Below are 22,578 nucleotides of genomic sequence, written 5' to 3' on the forward strand. Positions count from 1 at the left end.
TTGGAAGAGAGGGAGAGAGAGGAGGAGAGGAGAGAAGGCAAAGGAGAGGACAGTCTGTGAGTTAAGACCTTGAACCAGTAGGATTAGGACCATAGGATACTCTGCTCCGCCTCTGACAGTGCCCGTAGGAGTGCCGTAGGAACCATGGCGACAGGAACGAAGCTGGGTGAGTCCTATAATGGGGGTGCAGTGGTGGGATGTGATGTTACAGTATTTCGAAGTTACCGCCTCTTGTAAGTTAATTAAGCGTGTCATTGGTGTGTTATGAATTAGCCCTTTGGTGTGAATGTGTGGTAAGCAAGGGTATATTTATGATTATTGTGTGTTTTCAGCCATTCTTTTTCTTTAGGTGTTAGTGAATGATAAATGTGGGTGTATGGTAAGTGTAGATTTGTGGTATATTTGTATTTTCAACTAGTTTTAATTTTAGGCCTTTGGTGTGGATGTGAGTGTGTGGTAAGCAAGGGTAGATTTATGATTAGTGTGTGTTTTCAGCCATTCTTTTTCTTAGGGTGTTAGTGAATGATAAATGTGGGTGTGTATAGTAAGTGTAGATTTGTGGTATATTTGTATTTTCAACTCGTTTTGGGTTGTTAAGTGGGTATGGATGTGGGTGTAGCAAGTGCAGTTTTGTTAAGTGTATTTCCAAGTAGCTTTTATTGTTAAGTGGATGTTGACGTGTTGCAAGTGTAGTTTTACTTTAAGTGATGGATTGGTGTTAAATGTAGTTGGGGTTTATGAAGTGGTAGTTTGAGTTCTGTAAATGTGATGGGTACAATATTATGTAAGTGTGTATGTAGATTAAGTTGATCTGATTTAGGTAGATTAGGTTGTAAGTAGATTAGGTTGATCTGAATGATTGTAAAGGAGTCTTGTTTGTTTGGTATGAATTGCGATGAAGATACTGCCAGTTCAAAATGGTTTGTTGAAAGAGTTAAAAAGGGTGCTTGGGCAAGGAAGAGGATGATTGGAAACTGCAGTTGTTTTGATTATAATTACCACCCAAATTGATGTTAGGTAATTAAAACATTTTATTGATCTATAACGTCTAAGACTTTTTTCTTGTTACTCGATTTTATTTCAATGATTTGCAGATGAGAGAGAGAGAGAGAGAGAGAGAGAGAGAGAGAGAGCATAAATTCCTGTGGTGTGTGTATGCATAAATCTACTGTAGGGAGGAGGAGGAGAAGGAGAAGGAGAAGGAGAAGATAACGATAACTGACATACCAACCGAACTATAATAAAAAGCATAATACTAAACTAATCTCTCTCTCTCTCTCTCTCTCTCTCTCTCTCTCTCTCTCTCTCTCTGTAGCCGTGTTGAGCGTGTCGGACAAGGCGGGCGTGGTGGACCTCGCCAAGGGCCTCTCCTCGGCCGGCCTCACGCTGGTGGCTTCGGGCGGCACGGCGACGAAGCTCCGGGAGGCGGGGCTGACGGTGGGTGGGGGTGTCTTGTTCTTGTTCTTCTTTTCTTCTCCTATAATTCCTTCCCCTTCTGTCTCTCCGGCATATGACCACTCTTCTGTCTCTCTCCGGCATATGACCACTCTTCTGTCTCTCTCCGGCATATGACCACTCTTCTGTCTCTCTTCGGCATATGACCACAGATGTTGCGCCGACTAAACAAAACTTTCCAACTTTCTTTTTTGTTCCTTTCATTTATTGTTAACATTTTTGTCTTTTCTACCTTAGCCGTATATATTCAGGAAAAAAAAAAGAGTAGCTGTATGATGGAAATAGTGATAACATAAATAATGATAGTAAATACGCATATATAATCTTTCCTTTTCTCCTGTTTTTATTTTTTTTCCTCTTCTTTAATGTCTGTTTTATTAGAATTGAGTCCTTTGATTTCCTCTCGTCTCATTCCCACTGTTTATCCATACTCTTTTTTTTTCTTCTTAATCTTCCCATTTCTCTCCAACTCATCTTTCATCGCACCCATTCTCACCCAGGTGTCCGATGTGGGCGCGGTGACGGGTGCCCCTGAGATGCTGGGTGGGCGGGTGAAGACCCTGCACCCAGTCGTTCACGGAGGCATCCTGGCGAGGGACACCCAGCCCTCTGACCTGGCGGACCTGGCGGAGAGGAAGATCTCGTTAGTGCAGGTGAGAACAAGTGGACAGTGTTACCTATAGTGATTTTTATTTATTTTTTATCCACAGTATCTAGTTTCGTATTTTTTTCTTGTTTTGTGTTGCTGTCGTGTCTAATTACGTCAGATAGTTAATTTTTTACACATTTTTAATCTCGTGTCTTAGTTATATTTTTTTCACGTTTACAATTAGTGTTAAGTTGATGGACACGAGTTTCCTATTTCTTTATTTTCTTGTTATCTTTTTCTTCTGTTTTCCTCTCTCTCTCTGATCCTATTCTCCTTACCCCTACTTTCCCTCCCCTTATCTTTTTCTTCTGTTTTCCTCTCTCTCTCTGATCCTATTCTCCTTACCCCTACTTCCCCTCCCCTTCTCTCCTCTCTTCTCCTCTTCCCTCTTTCCATCCTCCTTTCCTCTCCTACTCTCCTTTCCCCGCCCCATCTCTCCCCTTTCCTCTTCTCTGGTCTTCATTCCTCTTTCCCTCCTCCTCATCCCCCTTCCCTTCTCTCCCCTTCACCACCACCACTCCCCAACATCCCTCCCCCTCTCACCATATCCTCCTCCCTCTCGCTCCCCAGGTGGTAGTCTGCAACCTGTACCCCTTCGTCCGCACTGTGTCGCGGGAGGGAGTGACGGTGGAGGAGGCGGTGGAGAACATCGACATCGGGGGCGTGACGCTGCTGAGGGCCGCCGCCAAGAACCACGCAAGGGTCACCGTCCTCTGTGACCCCGGGGACTATAGCCGCGTGCTGAGGGAGCTGAAGGGCACGGGGGATACGGCTTTGGCTACCAGGTGGGTGGGTGTGGTGGTGGTGGGGTGGGGTGTGTGTGAATGAGTGAAGAGTTTTTTTTGCCCTTATACTTTTTTTTTCGTTTATTTTTCCTTTTTTCTTCGTCTTTTATCTCGTTTACCTCATTTACTTTCTTTCCCTTTTACTCCTTTTCCTTTCTCTTTTCCCTTTCTCATCTTATTCCTCTCATCAATTCTTCGCCTACCTTCACCCTAACCAATCCCTTCACCCATCCTCCTCCTCCTCCTCCTTCCTCACCATCTTCGTTCCACAGGCAGGAGTTTTCATGATTCTTTTACTACTCCCTCTGTAATTTATTTCTTTTAGTGTTATTTGATCTATCTATCTAGCTATCTGTATCTATCTGTCTACTACTACTACTACTACTGTCTTTATCTTTATATATTTCCTTTTCCATCTATCCTTTTCTATTTCTCACTATCTATCTTTCCTTATCTACCTCCTCTTCCAATTTCTTTCCCTTTTCTCCCTCTCTTTTATTTCCTTTGGTTTCATCTCCCCCTGTATCCCTTTCTTTCTTCCTTCAATCTTCACTTTCTTCCCCTTTCCTTCCCTTTTTCTCCCTTTTCATTTTGCTTATTTCCCTTTCTCTTTTCCCTCCCTTCCCTTCCCTCACCTTCTCCTCCTCAACAGGCAGGAGTTAGCACTCAAGGCCTTCACCCACACGGCCCAGTATGACGACCACATCAGCGACTACTTCAGGAGGACCTTCTCGGCGGGCGTGTCCCAGCTGTCCCTCCGCTACGGCATGAACCCACACCAGAAGCCTGCGCAGGTCTTCACGCAGGACGCTAAACTCCCTCTGACAGGTTAGGATGAGGTGGAGAGGAGTAGGAGTGTGTAGTTTTTAGTTTTTTTTTTTTTGTTTATCTTGTTTGGTTTGTTCGTATTCTTTGTCTTCTTGTCTTCTTTATCTTCTTCTCTTAGCTCATCAACTCCGTCTTCTTTGTATTCTTTTTCGTCTTCCACCTTTTCATCTTCTGCTATATAGTTCTTTCTCTCCTTCTTTATCTTCCAGTTTTTCCTTTCTTCATATTCTACTTCTTCTTCATCTTCCATTTTCCCTTCTTCCTTTTCTTTATCTTCCAGTCTTTCTTCCAGTTTTCTCTTTCCTCATATACCAGTTCTTCTTCCTCTTCCAGTTCTCTTCCTTATTTCAATTCTCCCACTTCTTCATCTTCCCTTTCTCCTTTCCACTTTCCATCTCTCAGCTCTTCTATTTCCTTTCTCAGACCCTAGAAGAAATATCACACGTCCACCCAATAGCCTTCTAAGGACACCCACATTTATCCCATCCTTTCCTTCCCCTAGTCGTGAACGGGTCGCCTGGCTTCATCAACCTCTGCGACGCCCTCAACGCCTGGCAGCTGGTGAGGGAACTGCGTGCCGCCCTCAGCCTGCCCGCCGCCGCCTCCTTCAAGCACGTCTCCCCCGCCGGCGCCGCTGTAGGGGAGCCGCTGGACGAGACGGAGGTGAGCACTGGGGCTAGGATCAAGTGTTGAGTTGGTGATTTGTTGGTTGTTGGTGTACTTGTTATTGTTTAATTTTGTTTGTTTAGAGGAATTTTGTTTGGTTTGTTCTGACATTAACGTGGAATTCACAGTGTGTTAATTAGTCATTTAAGAAGTCGGATTTTTAGTTAATAGGCAAATCAGTCAGTCAGTCAGTCAGTAAGTCATTTAAATCAGTCAATTCGTCATTCATTCATTCCTTTGTGTAATCAGTCACTCACTCCATCACTATAAGTCGGTCAGTTTCATCAGTCAGTTAGTCACTCTGTCATTCAGTCACAAAATCAATCAGTCAGGCTACCAATTCCTCTCATTTACCTCTTCAATCAATTTATTTTCTCCCCCTCTCTATCCTTACTTATAATTGTCTCTTGTATTACTTTCAATTTCACCATTTCTTTATATTTACTTTTTTTGTGCCCTTGAGCTGTTTCCTTTGTTGTAAAAAACAAAAATCATCACCACCACCTTCCCCCAGGCCCAAGTGTGTATGGTGGACGACCTGGGCACCCTAACGCCTCTGGCCGCGGCGTACGCCAGGGCAAGGGGCGCCGACCGCATGTCATCCTTCGGCGACTTCGTGGCGCTCTCTGATGAGTGTGACCTGCTGACGGCGCGCATCATATCCCGGGAGGTGAGTTTGCGGGACCGTGGGGGCAGGAGGGGGGAGGAAGGGTGTGTTGAGGTTCTTTATTTTTGTTTTATTTGTTTCCTTTGCTGTAAAAAATGGGGAAAAATTACTTGGACGAAGGTGAAAGGAAAAAAAAATATCCTGATTTGCTTTTTTCATCTGTTTAATTGAAATATATTCCCTCTTATTTCCTCAGTGCAGAAAAAAAGGAAAAAATAGAGAAAGGTATAAAGGAAAAATTATGCAGCCTTCCTTCAGTCTTTACTTTTGCTGTTATTTTTTCATTCGTATTTTTCCTTTTTTATAGTATTCATTTTTCCATTTTTTTTTTCTTTATTTATTTATTTATTATTATTATTTTATTTGTGCAGGTCTCAGACGGCGTGGTGGCGCCCGGTTACTCCCCCGAGGCCCTGGAGCTGCTGAAGAAGAAGAAAGGCGGAAAGTACTGCGTGCTGGAGGTGAGTCATTCAGTCATTGTCAACCAGGGGTGGGTTTCATCATAGTGCTCTCCCAGGCGTGGTGACGTCACTCGCAGCTGGGAGAATTCCTTGGGCGTGTTTCATCACCGCGCCACAAGCACTTCCAAGTAGGATTGGGGGCGGTCTTGGGAGAAACCAACGTTGCCAATCTTCCGCGTCGCTTTGACGTCTAATGTCTTCAGTTAATCTAAAGTCAGTCATGCAATCAGTCAGTCAGTCATTCAGTTATTCATTCGGTTATTCATTCATTCTTTCAGTCCGTTTCATTATTGTTTCATTCAATCATTTAATCAGTCATTTTGTTAGTCAGTTATTTCGTCAGTCAGTCAGTTATTTCGTCAGTCATGTATAGTCATTCATTGTCAGTCATTCTGTTATCTAGTCATTTGTCAGTCAGTCATCAGTCAGTTTCATCCATACTTTGTCAGTCAGTCAGTTAACTGCAATCTCTTTTTCCTTCTCTCTCCCATCTCTCCTTTTTTTCCCTTCATTGCCCCCTTTCCTTCCTCCCTTCCTTTCATTCCTCCCATGCCTTCCTCCTTAACCCCCCCCTCCCTTGCTCACCCTTCGCCCTTCCCACTCCCTTGCTCACTCTCCCCCCTTCCCCCCCACCTTCGCCCCACCAGATGGACCCCAGCTACGAGGGCGGGGAGCAGGAGCGCCGCACCATCTTCGGCCTCACCCTGGAGCAGCGGGCCAACGACGCCATCATCACGCCTGACCTCCTGAGTAATGTGGTCACGAAGAAGAATGAGGTGCGTGCTGTTTTTTTTTCTAGTTGCTTTACTTTTATTACTTTTTTTTTTGGTTACATATAAATAATTCGCGTGTATTTCTTTACATCTCTTTTGTACCATGATCTCCCTTCACTAATACTCCTTAGATTTATATATATTTTTAGATTTCTTTATTTTCATTTCTTTTACTTCTCTCCTCTTAGTTAATCCCAGTGTACTTTCTTTCACTCTTTCGTATTTATGCTCTTTAATTTTATCTTTTTTTTTCCAAGTTTATTTTTTTATTAATTTTAGTTATATCAATCTTCGTATATTTTTTTTAAAATTCCGCTTCATGCCTCCAATCCCCCGTGTTTATATAATTAATTTTTGTGTACTCTCTTTGATTCTCAGCTTCCTACACGTTAGTTTGATATATTTTTTCATTTTCTAACTTATTTATCATTTTTTATTCTTTAAATTGCTTCATCCTCTTGTACCTTTTTAATTCCGCCTCCCGCCGCCAGCTCCCCGACGACGCCACCCGCGACCTGCTCGTGGCCAGCATCGCCGTCAAGTACACGCAGAGCAACTCGGTGTGCTACGCCACGCGGGGCCAGGTGGTGGGCATCGGCGCCGGCCAGCAGTCCCGCATCCACTGCACCAGGCTGGCGGGGGAGAAGGCCAACAACTGGTGAGAGTGAAGGAGGGGAAGGGAGGGAAAGGGAAGGGGAGGGAATGGGAATAGAAGAGGAAGGAAATGGGGAGCAAAGGGCAAGGCGAACAAGTGGTGAGGGAGAGGGAGGAAGGAAAAGGGTGGAAAGAAATAGAAAGGGAAACAGAAGAGACAGATAGAAAGATAAAGATATATCAATAGGAAGTAAGAAAGATGGAGAGAAAGGGAGAGATATATTGACAGATGGGGAAAGATTGTTGGAGAAACTTATCTAATAATTCATAATGCTGTATTTTTTTGGAAATTCTAAAAAAAAGCTTAGGTTCAAATTTAAGATTTCCTCATTCTTTGAAAACCATTTGATATATATTTAAAAACTTGGTTAACTGTGTGTGTACGTACAGGTACTTCAAGTGTGTGTGTCTTTCAGGTGGATGAGGCACCACCCCCGAGTGCTGGGCCTCAAGTTCAAGGCAGGCGTCAAGAGAGCCGAGAAGTCCAACGCTATTGACAACTTTGTGGGCGGAACTGTGGGTGAGTAACCTTCCCATTACCTTCCTCCCATTCATAACTTTTCCCTTTCAGCTTCCTTACCTCCACCCAAAACTTTCTCATCCATTTCCTTCCTACACCCATTACCTTCCCTTCCACACACCTCCGTTTTACCCTCCATCCATTTACTGATTCATTACATTCCCTTTCATCTTACTTACCACCTTACCTTCCTATCCTCTTCCTCCCCTTTCCACCCATCACCTACCCTTCCAAACACCCTATAGCCTACACTAATCTATAACCTCCTTTCCACCTTTACTTCATTCCATCAGTATCTAGGGGGCTTCGTGGTGCAGTGGTTAGCACACTTGGCTCACAACCGAGAGAGCCTGGGTTCGATTCCCGGGCGGAGTGGAAAAATTTGGGCGGCTTTTCCGATACCCTACGCCTCTGTCCGCCCAGCAGTGAATGGGTACCAGGTATTAATCGGGGGTTGTGTCCCGTATCCTGGGGTCTGTTCCCTTCTCCTATAATTCCTTTCCCTTCTGTCACTCGCCGGCATATGACCACAGATGCTGCGCCGACTGAACGAAACTTTCCAACTTTCCATCAGTATCTTCCCCTTCCTTCCATTCCATAACCATTCTGCCCCCAAATCCACTTTACTCTCTCTTTCATACCCTCCCTCACTCTCACACACCTTCACCCACAGGTAAGGACATGCCGGAGAGCGAGTTCGCGGCGGTGCTGGAGGAGGTCCCCGCGCCGCTGAGCCAGGCCGAGCGGGAGGAGTGGACGCGGCAGCTCAAGGGTGTGGCTCTCTCCTCCGACGCCTTCTTCCCCTTCAGAGATAACGTGGACAGGGCGGTGCAGGTAAGGAAAATGACCCGGCTAACTTGTGCATACCTTTAGTTCGATTTACTTTAGTTTAGTGTCTTCTTAATTTTCCAGTTCTCCTTCTACTCATCTTCCAATTTTCCTTCTCTTAATTTTCCAGTTCTCCTTCTACTCATCTTCCAATTTTCCTTCTCTTAATTTTCCAGTTCTCCTTCTACTCATCTTCCAATTCTCCTTCTCTTAATTTTCCAGTTCTCCTTCTACTCATCTTCCATTTCTCCTTCTCTTAATTTTCCAGTTCTCCTTCTACTCATCTTCCAATTCTCCTTCTCTTAATTTTCCAGTTCTTCTACTCATCTTCCAATTCTCCTTCTCTTAATTTTCCAGTTCTCCTTCTACTCATCTTCCATTTCTCCTTCTCTTAATTTTCCAATTTTCCTTCTCTTAATTTTCCAGTTCTCCTACTACTCATCTTCCAATTTTCCTTCTCTTAATTTTCCAGTTCTCCTTCTACTCATCTTCCAATTCTCCTTCTCTTAATTTTCCAGTTCTCCTTCTACTCATCTTCCAATTCTCCTTCTCTTAATTTTCCAGTTCTCCTTCTACTCGTCTTCCAATTCTCCTTTTCTTAATTTTCCAGTTCTCCTTCTACTCATCTTTCAGTTCTCCTTCTCTTAATCTTCCAGTTTTCCTTCTACTCATCTTCCAATTCTCCTTTTCTTAATTTTCCAGTTCTCCTTCTACTCATCTTTCAGTTCTCCTTCTCTTAATCTTCCAGTTTTCCTTCTATTAATCTCCCAGTTCTCTCTTCAATTAATCTCCTAGTTCTTTCTTCTGTTTCATCACCACCACCACAACTTTCTTCCCCTTCTTCAGAGCGGCGTGGAGTACATCGTCAGCCCGGCCGGATCCACCAATGACAGCCTGGTGGTGGATGCCTGTGACCAGCACGGCATCGTCCTCGTCCACTCCAACCTGCGCCTATTCCACCACTAAGCCGCCGTCCGCTAATCAGAAGGGCCGTTTGAGGAAAGGGGGTGGAGCCTAACCTGCTATCCGCCAATCAGAAAGGTCGTAGGAGGAAAGGGGGTGGAGCCTAACCTGCTATCCGCCAATCAGAAGGGCCGTAGGAGGAAAGGGGGTGGAGCCTGCTCGCCTGTATAATCTAAACGCGCTTCCAAACCATTTTCCCTTCACTTTTGATATTATTTTTGACCTCTTGAAAAGGCTAATTGGATAAAAGTCGTATTTTCCTCCAAGAAGTATTATTATTGTTATTGTTTGTTTTATTGATTAAAGTGAAAAAAGTGAGGAAAAGGAAGGAAGGGAGGAAGGTAAAAAAAGATTCGCGCATTTTCCGTCAAGAAGAATAATCATTGTTGTTACTGTTTGTTATTTCTTCAGATAAATACGACAGTTGTATTTCCTTCAAGCCTACTTATGTTGTGTTGCCAATAAATATACTTGCAATATGAATTATGATGATTTGTATCAGAGAGAGAGAGAGAGAGAGAGAGAGAGAGAGAGAGAGAGAGAGAGAGAGAGAGAGAGATTCTAGGAAACACATAGCCTAGTATTTAAATATTAGATCTTACCTTACTTTAACAATTGCCCCAAGCTTTGTATCTAAGTCTAAAATGCGTAATTATCATATCCACGTGCAAAAATAGCTAAGGAAGTTAAAATAAGTTGTAAATAATAGCGAAAACAAAAAGTTCCTATGTTGTATAATAAAGCCTAATATATCTAACGAGTGAAAAGAATAGGGTTGTAGAGCATTGATATCACTAGTTTTTTCATATAGTTCCGTTTACATATAGATCCCTTAACATAGGATATAAATAAAGCCATAAAATGAGTTAAATAATAAAGGCGGGAAAAATCATAAACGCGGGAACTCAAACGGGAGGCTGGCGGGAAGGAGAGAATGTCAGTCAGTGTTCACCTAGCGCAGTGGGAAGGTGTGTCACGGTCCTTCTCTGACTAATACTCTTGAAAAACTAAAAGGCGATTAATACTGCATTCAAACCTTCGATAATGAGGTACAGCAAGACGAGGCGTGGTTAGTGTGCCTTTGAAATGAGTGATAACAGAGAAGAGGAGGAAGGAGTGTATGAAGAAGGAAGAGGAGTGGAATAGAAAGAAGAGGAGAAAGAGGAAATTTAATTAAGAGGAAGAGTAAGTGTAATAAAGAAGAGGAGGAAGAGGGCGTGTCAAAGGGAAGAGGAGGAAGAAAGCGTAATAGAGAAGAGGAGGAAGAGGGTGTGTAAAAGAGGAGGAATAAAGTGTAATAAAGAAGAGGAGGAAGAGGGCGTGTAAAAGGGAAGAGGAGGAAGAAAGCGTAATAGAGAAGAGGAGGAAGAGGGATAATTAGAAGGAAGAGGGAGAGTAATAGAAAATAGGACGAGAAGTGAGTAAAATTCGAACAAGTGAACAGCGTCTTGAAAACAACTTCGCTTATTCGAATTTTTCTAAATAAACTCGTGATGGTGAATTTTTACGATTGTTCAGGACGGATTTTCATTATCAGCGTCTTATTTTTGCTTTAATTATCATCAGTGAGTGTTATAAGGAAGAGGTTGAGCAGAAAATGGAATACGATGAGGAAAGGACACAAGAGGAGGAAGAGGAGGACGAGATGGTGAGTGTAATTTACTTTCATATTGTTTTGCTTTTGTTTTTCAGTATCTTCAAGCATTCACCTTTTTCTATCTCTTTCTCTAGTACTATTTTTCTCTCCCTGTCCATTTTCTTGTACTTGTCTTTCACCCATGTTTATTTTTTCTTCAATTATATCATTTGTTTTTAAAGTATTTTGTATTTCATCCTGTGTGGCTTTAAAAGGATGAGAAGGATTATAAGGGGAATGTGTGTTTGGGAGATTGTGTTGCGAGGTGGTATGCGAAGGTTTTGTTTGGGGAAGAATGAAAAATAATACTGATAACTTGTTGACGCGTGTTGCTTAAATTTGCGTTACTTAGCCTATCACGCGAGTTCTTCTTCTTCTTCTTCTTTTACTTCTTCTTCTTCTTCTTCTTCTTCTTCTTCTTCTTCTTCTTCTTCTTCTTCTTCTTCTTCTTCTTCTTCTTCTTCTTCTTCTTCTTCTTCTTCTTCTTCTTCTTCTTCTTCTTCTTCTTCTTCTTCTTCTTCTTCTTCTTCTTCTTATTATTATTATTATTATTACTATTATTATTATTATGTGTTTCAAGTAGGCTATACGTATATGTTTGGGGATAATGCTAATGATATGTTGACTTGTAGGTTATATAAAGTATGTGTTGGTTTTAGCCTATTGCGCGCATATCCCATTTTCTTTCTCATTCTTCCTTCCTTTCGCTCGTTCTTTCGTTATTATTTTTCGTGTTTCAACTATATATATATATATATATATATATATATATATATATATATATATATATATATATATATATATATATATATATATATATATATATATATATATATATATATATATATATATATATATCTATATATATATATATATATATATATATATATATGGGAGCGGGGAGTAGCGGGCTTTTTTTTTGTATCCCTCTTTGTTGCCCTTGAGCCGTATCCTTTGATTAAAAAAAAATTACAGAAGATATTAATTGATAGCGGAATATTTGATGAAAGAAAACGTGTACTTCAAAAGGGTGACTCAAGTAATTCAGTTTAATGCCTCGGAGTCCAGGTTACAAGGAGACAATCATAGACATTAGCATAAGTTCGTTTTTGCTTTATTTAACAACGTAAACAAACAGTACAAATATAAATACCCCAGTCAATAAATTAAACCCACAATAGCATACATAGGCAATAACAACTCCTCCTCCTTTTCCTCCTCCTCCTCCTCCTCCTCCTCCTCCTCCTCCTCCTCCTCCTAACAGTAGTAAAATAACACAATAAATATAAGTGAATCGTGGGTATCACAGTTCAATAAAGACTAGTAAAGCTTGTGTATCATAAATAACAGCTGGTTCCCTTTGTCTTCATCATCATCATCATCATCTTATTTTTCTTCTTCTTCTTCTTCTCAGTAAAGACAAAGGGGTTAGGAATAGCTGCCTTTTTAAAATTATGAGGAAAACTACTTCGTTCTTCCTCCTCTTCCTCTTCCTCCTCCTTTTCTTCATAAATATATACAAAGAGGAACATAATTAGCTGCCTAACAGAATGAGGGAGAGTATTTAATTCCTCTTCTTCCTCTTCCCTGATACTCCTCCTCCTCTCCCTCTTCCTCTTCTCTCCTTCTTTCCTTCCTCTTCCCTCTTCATGCATAAAGATACTGGAAGGGGATGCAGATGATTGTAAAGGAACTACAACGCGCGCGTGTGTGTGTGTGTGTGTGTGTGTGTGTGTGTGTGTGTGTGTGTGTGTGTGTTAATGGCAGTGACGAGTTATTTGAGTATCTGGGTCATTCTTTGTCAGTCTTTTTTTTTTTTGTGTTCGTCCTTATTTCGTATCTTCCATTCTTCCTTTGTTCCTTTTATTCTTCTTTTCTTTCTTCTTCACTTGTCATTCTTTTCTTCATCTTATTCTTCTTTCCTTTCTTGTCTTCATTCTTCTTCGCATCCTTCATTCTTTTCTTCCTCTCTTTCTTTCTTCCTTCCTTCATTACATTCTGATCATCTTCCTTCTTTCCTTCTCTCCTTCACATTCTTACACTGGATAGGGAAGCTTCTTGGGGCATCCTTCAGTAGTATTTCCACTTGGATCCTCAACCACCACCTCCTCCTCCTCCTTCACTACCACCACCTCCTTCACCTCCTCCTCCTTCACCTCCTCCTTCGGGAACATCACATCACCGGCCATACTATTAATATTCACAAAGAGACTCGAGATCGCAACCTTCCTCTCGATCACTCCTTCAGCGCCTCCTTCAGAATTCGGCTTAGCGATGGTCTTCACAAGGGACTTCAGACCTAACATGACCTTACGAGACCATGAGAGCCTTTTGGGGGCGCACTCTAGGATCTGGGGGCTGTTTGGGACCTCCTGAATGACCTCAAGGTGAACTGGGGACTCTTGGATAGCCGGAAGGTGCGGGAATTTGACTGAGGACTTGGGTGTTGCCTCTTGAGTAAGCTTCTGACGGGGGAGGAGAGTGGAAGGGGCGAGGATTACAGTGGGAGAGGTGGAGGGATGCTGGGGGAGGTACTGCCTGTTGGGGGAGTCACTGGGGTACTGCTGAAGTGGGTGAAGAGTGGATGAGTGGTCGGGGGTGGTCAGGGCAAGGGCCAGGGCATCGCTAGTCACCCACCAGGAGTTAGTTCGGATGACCATGGACTTGTTACTGACGGGTCCCTTCTGTGGGGTGACCTTGGCGCCCTCCACATCGTACTGCCCGGACTTATCAGCACATCTCAGGACGCTGCGGAAGGGAGAGAGAGGTGTGTGTTAGGGAGGACGTGAAGACTGGGGTGTAGGTCCGTAGAGTATGTGTCGGTGAGGGAGAAGTGAAAAGGTGCGCGTAACTACCCAAGAGTTTACTGGATCATTATTTTTAGTATCTCGGTTTGTTTACTTTTAAGGGAAGATTTATTTATGGAGGAAGGAGGGAGAAGAAATGATGAGAGAAGGAAGGAAGAAAGAAGAAAGGAGGGAAGTATGGAAGGAAAAGAGGGAAAAGACGGTTAAAACAAGGGAAGGAAAAGAATGAAATGACGAAGGAAAGAAAAGAATTGGAAGGAAGGAAGAAAGGAGAGAAAAGAAAATAAAGAAAGGAAAAGATGAAATGAAGGAGGAAAGCAATCAAGAAAGAGAATAGAAACAAAGGAAAAAATGATATGAAAAAACAGGAAAAAGAGAAAAAAAGAAAAGCTTAAAAAGAAATAAAGCAAAAAATAATGAGAGAAAAAAAAGAAAGAAACAAACAAACTCCACTTCTACTCACCAGAAGAAGACGAGCATGAGGACACTGGCTCCCACCCCGAGGAAGAAGTGCGCGGAGGGGAACGCACTGACGGAGGCGTGGTAGACGGCGGTGTAGAGGGCGGAGTTCACCATGGGCATCATACCGTCCAGGGCACCCAGCACGGCCGAGACCTTGCCTGCAGAAGAACAAGAAAAAAAAAGTTATTATACCGTTCATACTTTTTTAATTACTTACATGGGCTAAACATTAAAACGTATCATATCGTTCTTATTTTTTTTATACTTGCATCGGTTAATTGTTTACTTATGTTTATTTAGCAATGAGACGAATACGAGCACCGAGGTCACGCGCACAATAACTTACGTCCCTTAAGTTATGATATCGTTCACATTTTTTTATACTTGCATCGGTTAATTGTTTACTTATTATGTTTATTTAGCAATGAGACGAATATGAGCACCGAGGTCACGCGCACAATAGCTTATGCCTCTTCGTTGATTGTTTACTTCTTACATTTGCTCAAGTTTAAAGTTCATTGTTTACCTGCTTCGGGTTATGAGTAAAAATAAAAGAAGAAAGGGAAAGAGATTTGACTTACCGATTTCATCCTTGGCCACGAATTTGGTCATCATGGAGCGCTGGGCGATGGTGCAGGAGTTGAGGAGAAGCGCCGCCAGAGGGCCTGAGGGAGGAAGGAGATGATTGGTTAGTTAGGCTCGTTAGGGTGGCAACTTGTGTTTTTTTATTTATTTATCACAAAGAAAATAAGGAAACGGGGTAAATTTAAGTAAGAGAAGGTAGGAAATGCATGGAGATAAAGGAGAAAATAAGGATGAGAGACAAAGCAGAAAAAATGACAGAAAGCCAATCGTAAAAGAGTTGAAAAGAAGAACAGAAGAAGAAGTGGCGAAGACGGGGAAGAAGAAGCAGAAGAGAAAAGGAGGAGGAGAAAAAAAAAACGAAGACGAAGAGGAAGAAATACGGAAAAAAATATATAAAGAAGGAACAGAAAAATAAAGAAAGACACGAAACAACACCTTACAAAAAAAAAAAAAAAAACAAGCAGAAAAACAAAACAATGAAAACAACAACACAACACTCACCAATCCAGATGAGGATGGGGCGGGCCTGGGACACGAACCCATAGATCACGTATTCGAGGATGCCAGACGCGGCGCCGACCAGGGCCAACACGATGTCAGGCACGCCGAGGTGACCGCTTAGGAGGGGAACCGCTACCAAGGAACCTGACGGGACGAGGGAGAAGGGGAGTGTTAGTGTGTGCTGATGTGTTGGTGGGGGAGAGTTGTGGGGAGAAGAGGATAGTAGGAAGAGTAGATAATAGAGTATATAAAAGATAGTAGAGGAGGAGGAAGAAGAAGTAGGTGTAGAACAAGAGAAGAACAATAACGAGGATTAGAAGTATTTTTTTATAGACAGAGAACAATAGTAAGGACGAAAAAGTATGCTAAGAAGAAGAAGAAGAAGAAGAAGAAGTATTTGTAGACGAAGAACAAGAGGAAGAAGAAGAAGAAGAAGAAGAAGAAGAAGAAAAAGAAGAAAAAGAAGAACAAGAAGTATTGGTAGACGAAGAACAAGAACAAGAAGAAGAAGAAGAAAGAGAAGAAGAAAAAGACAAAGTATTGGTAGACGACGACGAAGAAGAAGAAGAAGAAGAAGATTGTGTCTAGTGAGTTTGTATACACGGACTAAGAAAATAAGATAAAGGAGTAGAAAAGGAGAGGAAGTAGTAATAAAGATTAGAAGTAGTAAGGAAGATTAAAACAAGAAAAACTAGATAAAAAAGAACAAGACCTTGAAGAAGACGATTATGTTTAGTCCAAGCTTTAAAACGATAGAAAGAAAATGGAGGAAGTGAAAGAGAAAACAGGAATACGAAGAGGAAGAAAGTGACGAACGAAAAAAAAAAGTGACCTTGTATTTAATGGGAGGACTTAAGCAGAAGAGATCGATAGATAGATAGACAGAGAGAATAAAAGAAGAAAAAAACAAATGATTTAGCCTGAGGAAGAAAAACAAGAAACAAAGGAAGGGGAAGAGAAAAATAAAGAAGAAAAAAAGAAAAATTAGGTCAAATTGAACACGTGTGCTTTGAATGAGATAAAAAATAAGGCTATGAACGAGAGAATGAGAAGAAGAAGAAGAAGAAGAGGAACAACAAGAAAAAAAAGACGGAAAACAAAAAAATTAGGTCATAGCACATAAGCCTCACTAATCATCACACACACACACACACACACACACACACACACACTCCCCCCCCCTACCCTTCTCCAGTTCCATTTATTCTTTCTCTTTTCCTTTCTTCCTTCTTTCCTTTCTTCCTTCTTTCTTTTCTTCTATTCTTCCTTCCTTTCTTCTCTTCATTCTTCTTCTTTACTTCGTTCATTTCAATCATCATCATTCTCTTCTTTCTTCCTTCCTTCCTTTTTTTATCACATTATCATCTTCCTTCCTTCCTTCATTCTCTTCATAGTATCCCCAACACACACACACACACACACACACACACACACACACACACACACACACACACACCTGTACACCCTTTGATCGCCTTACCTGCCGTGGCCATAAGGTTCTTGAAGGTGACCCAGAGGCTATAGTCGGCGGCCTTCCACCCCAGCTCATGGCGGGTGAAAGCGAACACGTAGGGGGCTGCAGGGGGAGAAAGGGGGGGCGGTTAGACTAGGGGAGACACAGGGGAGGGGATACAGGGAGACACAGGGTAAGGGGAGGTGAATGAGGAGGTAGAGAGCGTTAGATACGGGAAGGGGAGGAAACATATTGGGGAGTTAAAGGTAAGTTGAGAGAGAGGGAAGGGGTAGACAAGGGGAGAAGGAAGACACAGGGGGAGGTTAGATTGGGTGAGGGGGGCACGGGAGGGGAGGCAGAGGGGAGGGGTAGAAAGGGGAAGGTGTTGTTTTGGGGGGTTATGAGTCACCTGGGGTTTGTAATGAGGTATACTTCAAGGGTTAAGGAGGAAGAATGAAAGGGGAGGAGGAGGAGGAGGAGGAGGTAGTAATAGTAGAAGAAAATAAGAACTGGAAGAAGTAAGAGTAAAAGAATGAAAGGAGAGAAAATAAGGAAGAAGAAGAAGCAAAATAAGAGTAAAATAAGGACATCAAACACCTATTGGTCACACCCTCTTACACATCCTCCTTATACTCACATCGGGTCATGCGTCTCAGGAGGCTGGTGAAGATGAGGGTCAGGATGAGGGCTCGCGTGTTCCCTTCCCGGCGGCGCAGCGTGGACCTGAAGCTGTCCATGATGCGGCGGGGGTCGAAGAACGCCTTGACCATGGTGCCGACGGAAGGGCGGGGGTCGGCTTGTCTCTTGGCCGCGTCACTCCGCCCCTCAAGCCCGTACACCGCCGCCACACTGTCCCGGAGCTCCAAACTCGCCTTCTGCGCCTCCGTCTGCGTGGTGGGTTTCCTCTTGAAGGGTCCGTGGCTCTCAGGGAGGAACACCGCGACGTAGATGACAGCCATGACGGAGAGGACGAGGGAGGTGGTGAAGAGGGCCAGGTAGCCGCCCGCCCCGTAGATGTAGCGGCCCATGAGGGTGCCGAAGGGGCCGCCCAGGAACCAGATGCTGTTAGCGAGGCCCACGCGGGAGGTACGGGACTCCTCGGGGGACACGTCACCGATGTACGAGTTGGCCACGGTCAGGAAGGACACGGCGCCGCCCCCAAGCGTGTCCAGCAGTGTCACCAGCAGGAGGATTTCAGCAGGCCAGGACGGGACGAGGGCCGCCAGCAGGTACCCCGCGGCGTGCAGGACGTGGCCCACCTGCACGGCCACGAGGGGAACCTTGCGGCCGTACTTGTCACTCCAGGCGCCCATGAAGAGGATGAAGAAGAGGGGAAGGGCGGCCGCGATGATGCCGTTGTAGAGTGCGAAGACGCTGTAGCTCTTCTGCACCTCCACGCTGGCGCCGTGCTGGGCCTTGAGGTCGCCGCACACCTCCTCCGTGAAGCCGCAGGTCACACGGCACACGCGGTCCATTTGCAGGTTCTCGATGTACACGTGCATGTTGGAGAAGGCGAGGCCGTCCAGCAGCATCAGCGGCTCCACGGTGACGCTCCTGGCCGCCGACACCACGCGGCCCCACGCTCCGACCTCGGCCTTGGCAGCGGCGCCCCCCTTCCTGGCCCCGCCCTTGCCCCCGTCACCCTGCGCGCCCTCCTTCACGCTCCCCATGCTGCGAGTGGTCAGCAGCTTCATTGGGGACGGAGTTAGGCAGGGCTGACAGGTGAGGGCTTTAACAGGCTAATTAACTCAGGTAGTCTTCCTCGTAACACAGGTGGGCCAGGAGTTACGGGACTAATTAACACAGGTGAGCTTTTATTTATGCTTTACGTATTTACAGGTGAAGCTAATTGCGTTAAGCCGTTTAAGTAATGGAAGAAGTTAAGCACCTGTGTTTTTACGGTCATATATACGACGTTGAAACAGGTGAAACAGGTGTGTGTGTGACCGTTGTATAAGACGCAGGTAATGCTGGAATGCGTAATGGCGTAATGGCACAGGTGAACCGCGTGTGAGCTGAGGTTCTAGTGAGTGACGCCTCGTGTGTGTGTGCGGTGGAGGCGGCGGAGGATATGAAGGTGGAGTGTGGCGACGCGCTAAGATATACCCGCCTGCATCCGCTTCCCCTGACGTCACGCCCACGAGGGGACGCGGCCCGGCCACCAGCGCCAGGGGTCGGGATGTTTCCCCGCCCCAGCATCTTGCCCCTCACCTCGCCTAGCTAACCCGACAAGCCCGACTGACCGACCTTGCTTTACCTCGCTTTGCCTCGCTTGCCTGCCCCCGACCATATCCCCGACCACCAAAACTTACCAAAACAGACAGGATGCGTTGCCAGGCCTTCGCACACACACACACACACACACACACACACACACACACACACACACACACACACACACACACTCTTGTCCTCCATACCTACACACCTTCACTCACAGGCACACACACACCAGCTGAATACAAATGCACACACACACACATACACACGCACACATACACTTGGCGACTTCAACACATATAAGGCATCTTACCTGTACTAGCAACGACCTCACCTGTCCAATTAGCATACGTGTACCTTTGCTATTTACAGTGCTAGATCGTTTTTCTTTGGGTGTTTGATGTCTTAGTGAAATGTAACTTATATATGTGTTTTTGTTTTAAGGTAGAAATTGCTCCTATTATTATTATTATTATTATTATTATTATTATTATTATTATTATTATTATTATTATTATTATTATTATTATTATTATTTTTGAAAGCCGTTTAGGTTGAATAATAGTGTATGTTTTTTTCTTCTATCTCTTATCTTTATCTATCTATCTATATCTATCAGTATCTATCTGTTTAGTTGTATTAATCTATTTGCCTCTCTTATGTCTATGTTTATCAGTAATTCTTCTATTTCCATATTCTCCTTTCTTTCATTCTCCATTCATCTCTTTCTCTCTCTTTTGTTCACAGGGATAAGAAAGAAAAAAAAGTTAGCTCTCATCTACCGCCATTTTCTTTTTTCTTTTTTTCTTTTTTTGCCTCAGAATGTATATCATCTCCCCCTCCCCCCCCCCTCTCTCTCTCTCCCTCCCTCTCTCTCTCTCTCGCTCCCTCTCACACAATTACTCGTCCTTCAACTGCTCCCTATCCCCTCTCTCCCCTCTCTCCCCTCCCTTCCTCCTCCTCCTCCTCCTCCTCCTCCTCCTCCTCCTGGAATTTTGGCCCGGGATGGAAGAGTGCAAATGAGAGCAAAGAGAAGAGCACCGACCTCTCCCTCTTCTTCTTCTTCCTCCTCTTCCTCCTCCTCTTCCTCCTCCTCCTCCTCCTCCTCCTCCTCCTCTTCCACTTTGTTGTATATATGTTGATTTTTGTGACTTGGGAGAGAGAGAGAGAGAGAGAGAGAGAGAGAGAGAGAGAGAGAGAGAGAGAATATGGTGTTTCTGTATGTTAGTTTGTTAGTTTGTTGGTTTGTTAGTCAGTCAGTCAGTCAGTTAGTTAAGTTAGTCATCTTCTTTATTCTTCTTTCCTTTGTTTCTTCTTTTCCTCCCTTTTTTTTCCTCCCATTTCCTCTTTTTTCCTTCCTCTCCTTCTCATTACTCGTTCACTGACTCACTCTCCCTCGCATTCTTTTCCTCTCTCTCTCTCTCTCTCTCTCTCTCTCTCTCTCTCTCTCTCTCTCTCTCATCCCTCCATTTCACTCCCTTCGCATCTTCTCTCCCTCTTTCCCTTCATCTTCCTCCGTTTCAGTATCTCCCTCCCTTCCCTTCGCCTTTGCTGTCCTTCATCTTCCACCTTTGATTAGATAGTTAGTGTAGCTTGTCACAAACAGCCTCGTAAGGACCAGCAGGTCTGTTGTTGTTTGTTCTTCCATTGTGTTCCTTTGTGTTCCCTCTCTCTCTCTCTCTCTCTCTCTCTCTCTCTCTCTCTCTCTCTCTCTCTCTCTCTCTCTCTCTCTCTCTCTCTCTCTCTCATCCATTACGCCCAGTCGCACTATACGTTTCGAAAGAGAGGAAGAGGAGGAAGAAGAGGAGGAGGAGGAGGAGGAGGAGGAGGAGGTACTTTAAACGTGACACGAGCGGAACGTTTTTTTTTTTCTCTCTTTTTTTTTTCTTCTCTCTCTCTCTCTCTCTCTTCATGTTTAGAAATTTCCAGGTAATTCAGGTGAGGCGTCTTGAGGTGATTAGTTTGCTCCGGATACGTCTAGGTGTGGTGAGATTGTGGTGGTGGTGATGGTGGTGGTGGTGGTGGTGGTGATGGTGGTGGTGGTGGTGGTGATGGTGGTGGTGGTGGTGGTGGTGATGGTGGTGGTGGTGATGGTGGTGATGGTGGTGATATCGTTTTAGTGTGTTCCATTTATGCCTTTCACTTTACGTATTTTTTTTGGCTTTGTTTTTTTTTATTATTGTCTTTAGTATTGTTTTCATTATTACCATCATCATCATCATCATCATCATCATCTTGCATTCTGTTCTTGATCTTCTTGACAGACATACAGACAGACAAATAGATAGATAGATAGATAGATAGATAGATAGACAGACAGACAAACAGATGGATAGATAGACATACATACATACATACAGACAGACAGACAGATGGATAGATAGACATACATACATACATACATACAGACAGACAGACAGACACAGAGACACACACACACACACACACACACACACACACACACACACACACACACACACACACACATACAGTTAAGAAGAAGACGCTAAATTAATCACATGAAGATTCACAAATGCCAAACACAACCTCCTCCTCCTCCTCCTCCTCCTCCTCCTCCTCCTCCTCCTCCTTCTTGTCCCGCTCTTCTCCTCACGTTGGTAAACATATTTTTTTTTCGACTTTTACACGCACGGTTCATCCCCTCTTCCTCCTCCTCCTCTTCCTCATCCTCCTCCTCCTCCTCTCCTCTTCTCACGCCTCTACGTCAATGGAGGTAAAAAGTGGTGTTGGAAGGCGACTCCCCGTTTTCTCTTTGTCCTCTCCAGGGATGACTATGGAGGATTTGGTCTTTGTTGTCGTTGTTGTTGTTGTTGTTGTTGTTTTCTTTAATTTTCGTTTTCGTTTTTTTCCCTATTTAATCACTTCTTCATCATCTTCTTCTTCTTCTTCTTCTTCTTCTTCTTCTTCTTCTTCTTCTTCTTCTTTTGACATCCCTCTTTCCATTTCCTTTCCCCTTTCTTCTGTGGAGGAGGAGGAGGGGAAAAAAGAAGAAGGAAAGAAGGAGGAGGAGGAGGAAAAGGAGAAGGAAAGGAGGAGGAGGAGGAGGAGGAGGAGGATTAGTAGAAGCACAGTCATTCCTTACCTGGTAATGAGATATTTTGAGAAGCTGTCTCACCTCTACCTATTATTGTTGTAGTAGTAGTAGTAGTAGTAGTAGTAGTAGTAGACAGATAGATAGACAGACAGAGAGAGAGAGAGATATAGAGATAGCTAGATAGATAGATCAAATAACACTAAAAGGGATAATTTATAGAGAGATTAATACAAGAATTTGACCTCATAAAACACCGAAACATGAGAGACACAGAGACAGACACAAAACAAACAGACAGGCAAACGTAATTACAGACAGAGAAGAGAGAGTTTTAGCATATGGTGACCTTCTGTTGACCCCTCGCCTGCCCTGCCCTGCCCTTGCCTCGCGCGGCGGAAGGGACGGAACTGGGTCACCTTAATTAGAAGGCTGCCCAGTGTGTTACCTTTTTAATGGGCTTACGGGGAACACCTGACCGGGAAGTGGCGTGGTGGTCAGGAAGGAGAGGAAGTGTGTGGGAGGGGTTCTATTGCGCTGTGATAGGCCTAATACTGCTGGAACTACAAAAATAACCAAAAAAAGACCAGTAGCTGTAACACTAACAATTGAT

The 22,578-nt window shown here is 43.8% G+C and overlaps 2 protein-coding genes across 2 annotated transcripts; one reads left to right on the top strand and one right to left on the bottom strand.

The window, feature by feature from the left end:
• LOC126999424 (bifunctional purine biosynthesis protein ATIC-like) lies at positions 1-9,732 on the top strand. The gene is made up of 13 exons (XM_050862007.1): positions 1-166; positions 1,316-1,437; positions 1,956-2,108; positions 2,675-2,889; positions 3,542-3,717; positions 4,220-4,380; positions 4,898-5,053; positions 5,422-5,511; positions 6,159-6,287; positions 6,776-6,942; positions 7,355-7,458; positions 8,132-8,292; positions 9,133-9,732. The coding sequence occupies exons 1-13, from the start codon at positions 145-147 to the stop codon at positions 9,250-9,252; spliced, it is 1,776 nt and encodes a 591-aa protein (XP_050717964.1). The 5' UTR covers positions 1-144; the 3' UTR covers positions 9,253-9,732.
• A 2,161-nt stretch (positions 9,733-11,893) lies between these two features.
• LOC126999423 (proton-coupled folate transporter-like) lies at positions 11,894-19,316 on the bottom strand. The gene is made up of 6 exons (XM_050862006.1): positions 17,331-19,316; positions 16,721-16,816; positions 15,241-15,384; positions 14,736-14,819; positions 14,156-14,312; positions 11,894-13,633 (listed from the first exon to the last, which is right to left on the bottom strand). Exons 1-6 carry the CDS (start codon positions 18,385-18,387, stop codon positions 12,922-12,924), a joined length of 2,250 nt encoding a protein of 749 aa, XP_050717963.1. The 5' UTR covers positions 18,388-19,316; the 3' UTR covers positions 11,894-12,921.
• Between the last annotated feature and the right edge of the window lie 3,262 nt (positions 19,317-22,578).

The sequence above is a fragment of the Eriocheir sinensis genome, chromosome 16 (assembly GCF_024679095.1).
Source record: "Eriocheir sinensis breed Jianghai 21 chromosome 16, ASM2467909v1, whole genome shotgun sequence".
Lineage (NCBI taxonomy): Eukaryota > Metazoa > Arthropoda > Malacostraca > Decapoda > Varunidae > Eriocheir > Eriocheir sinensis.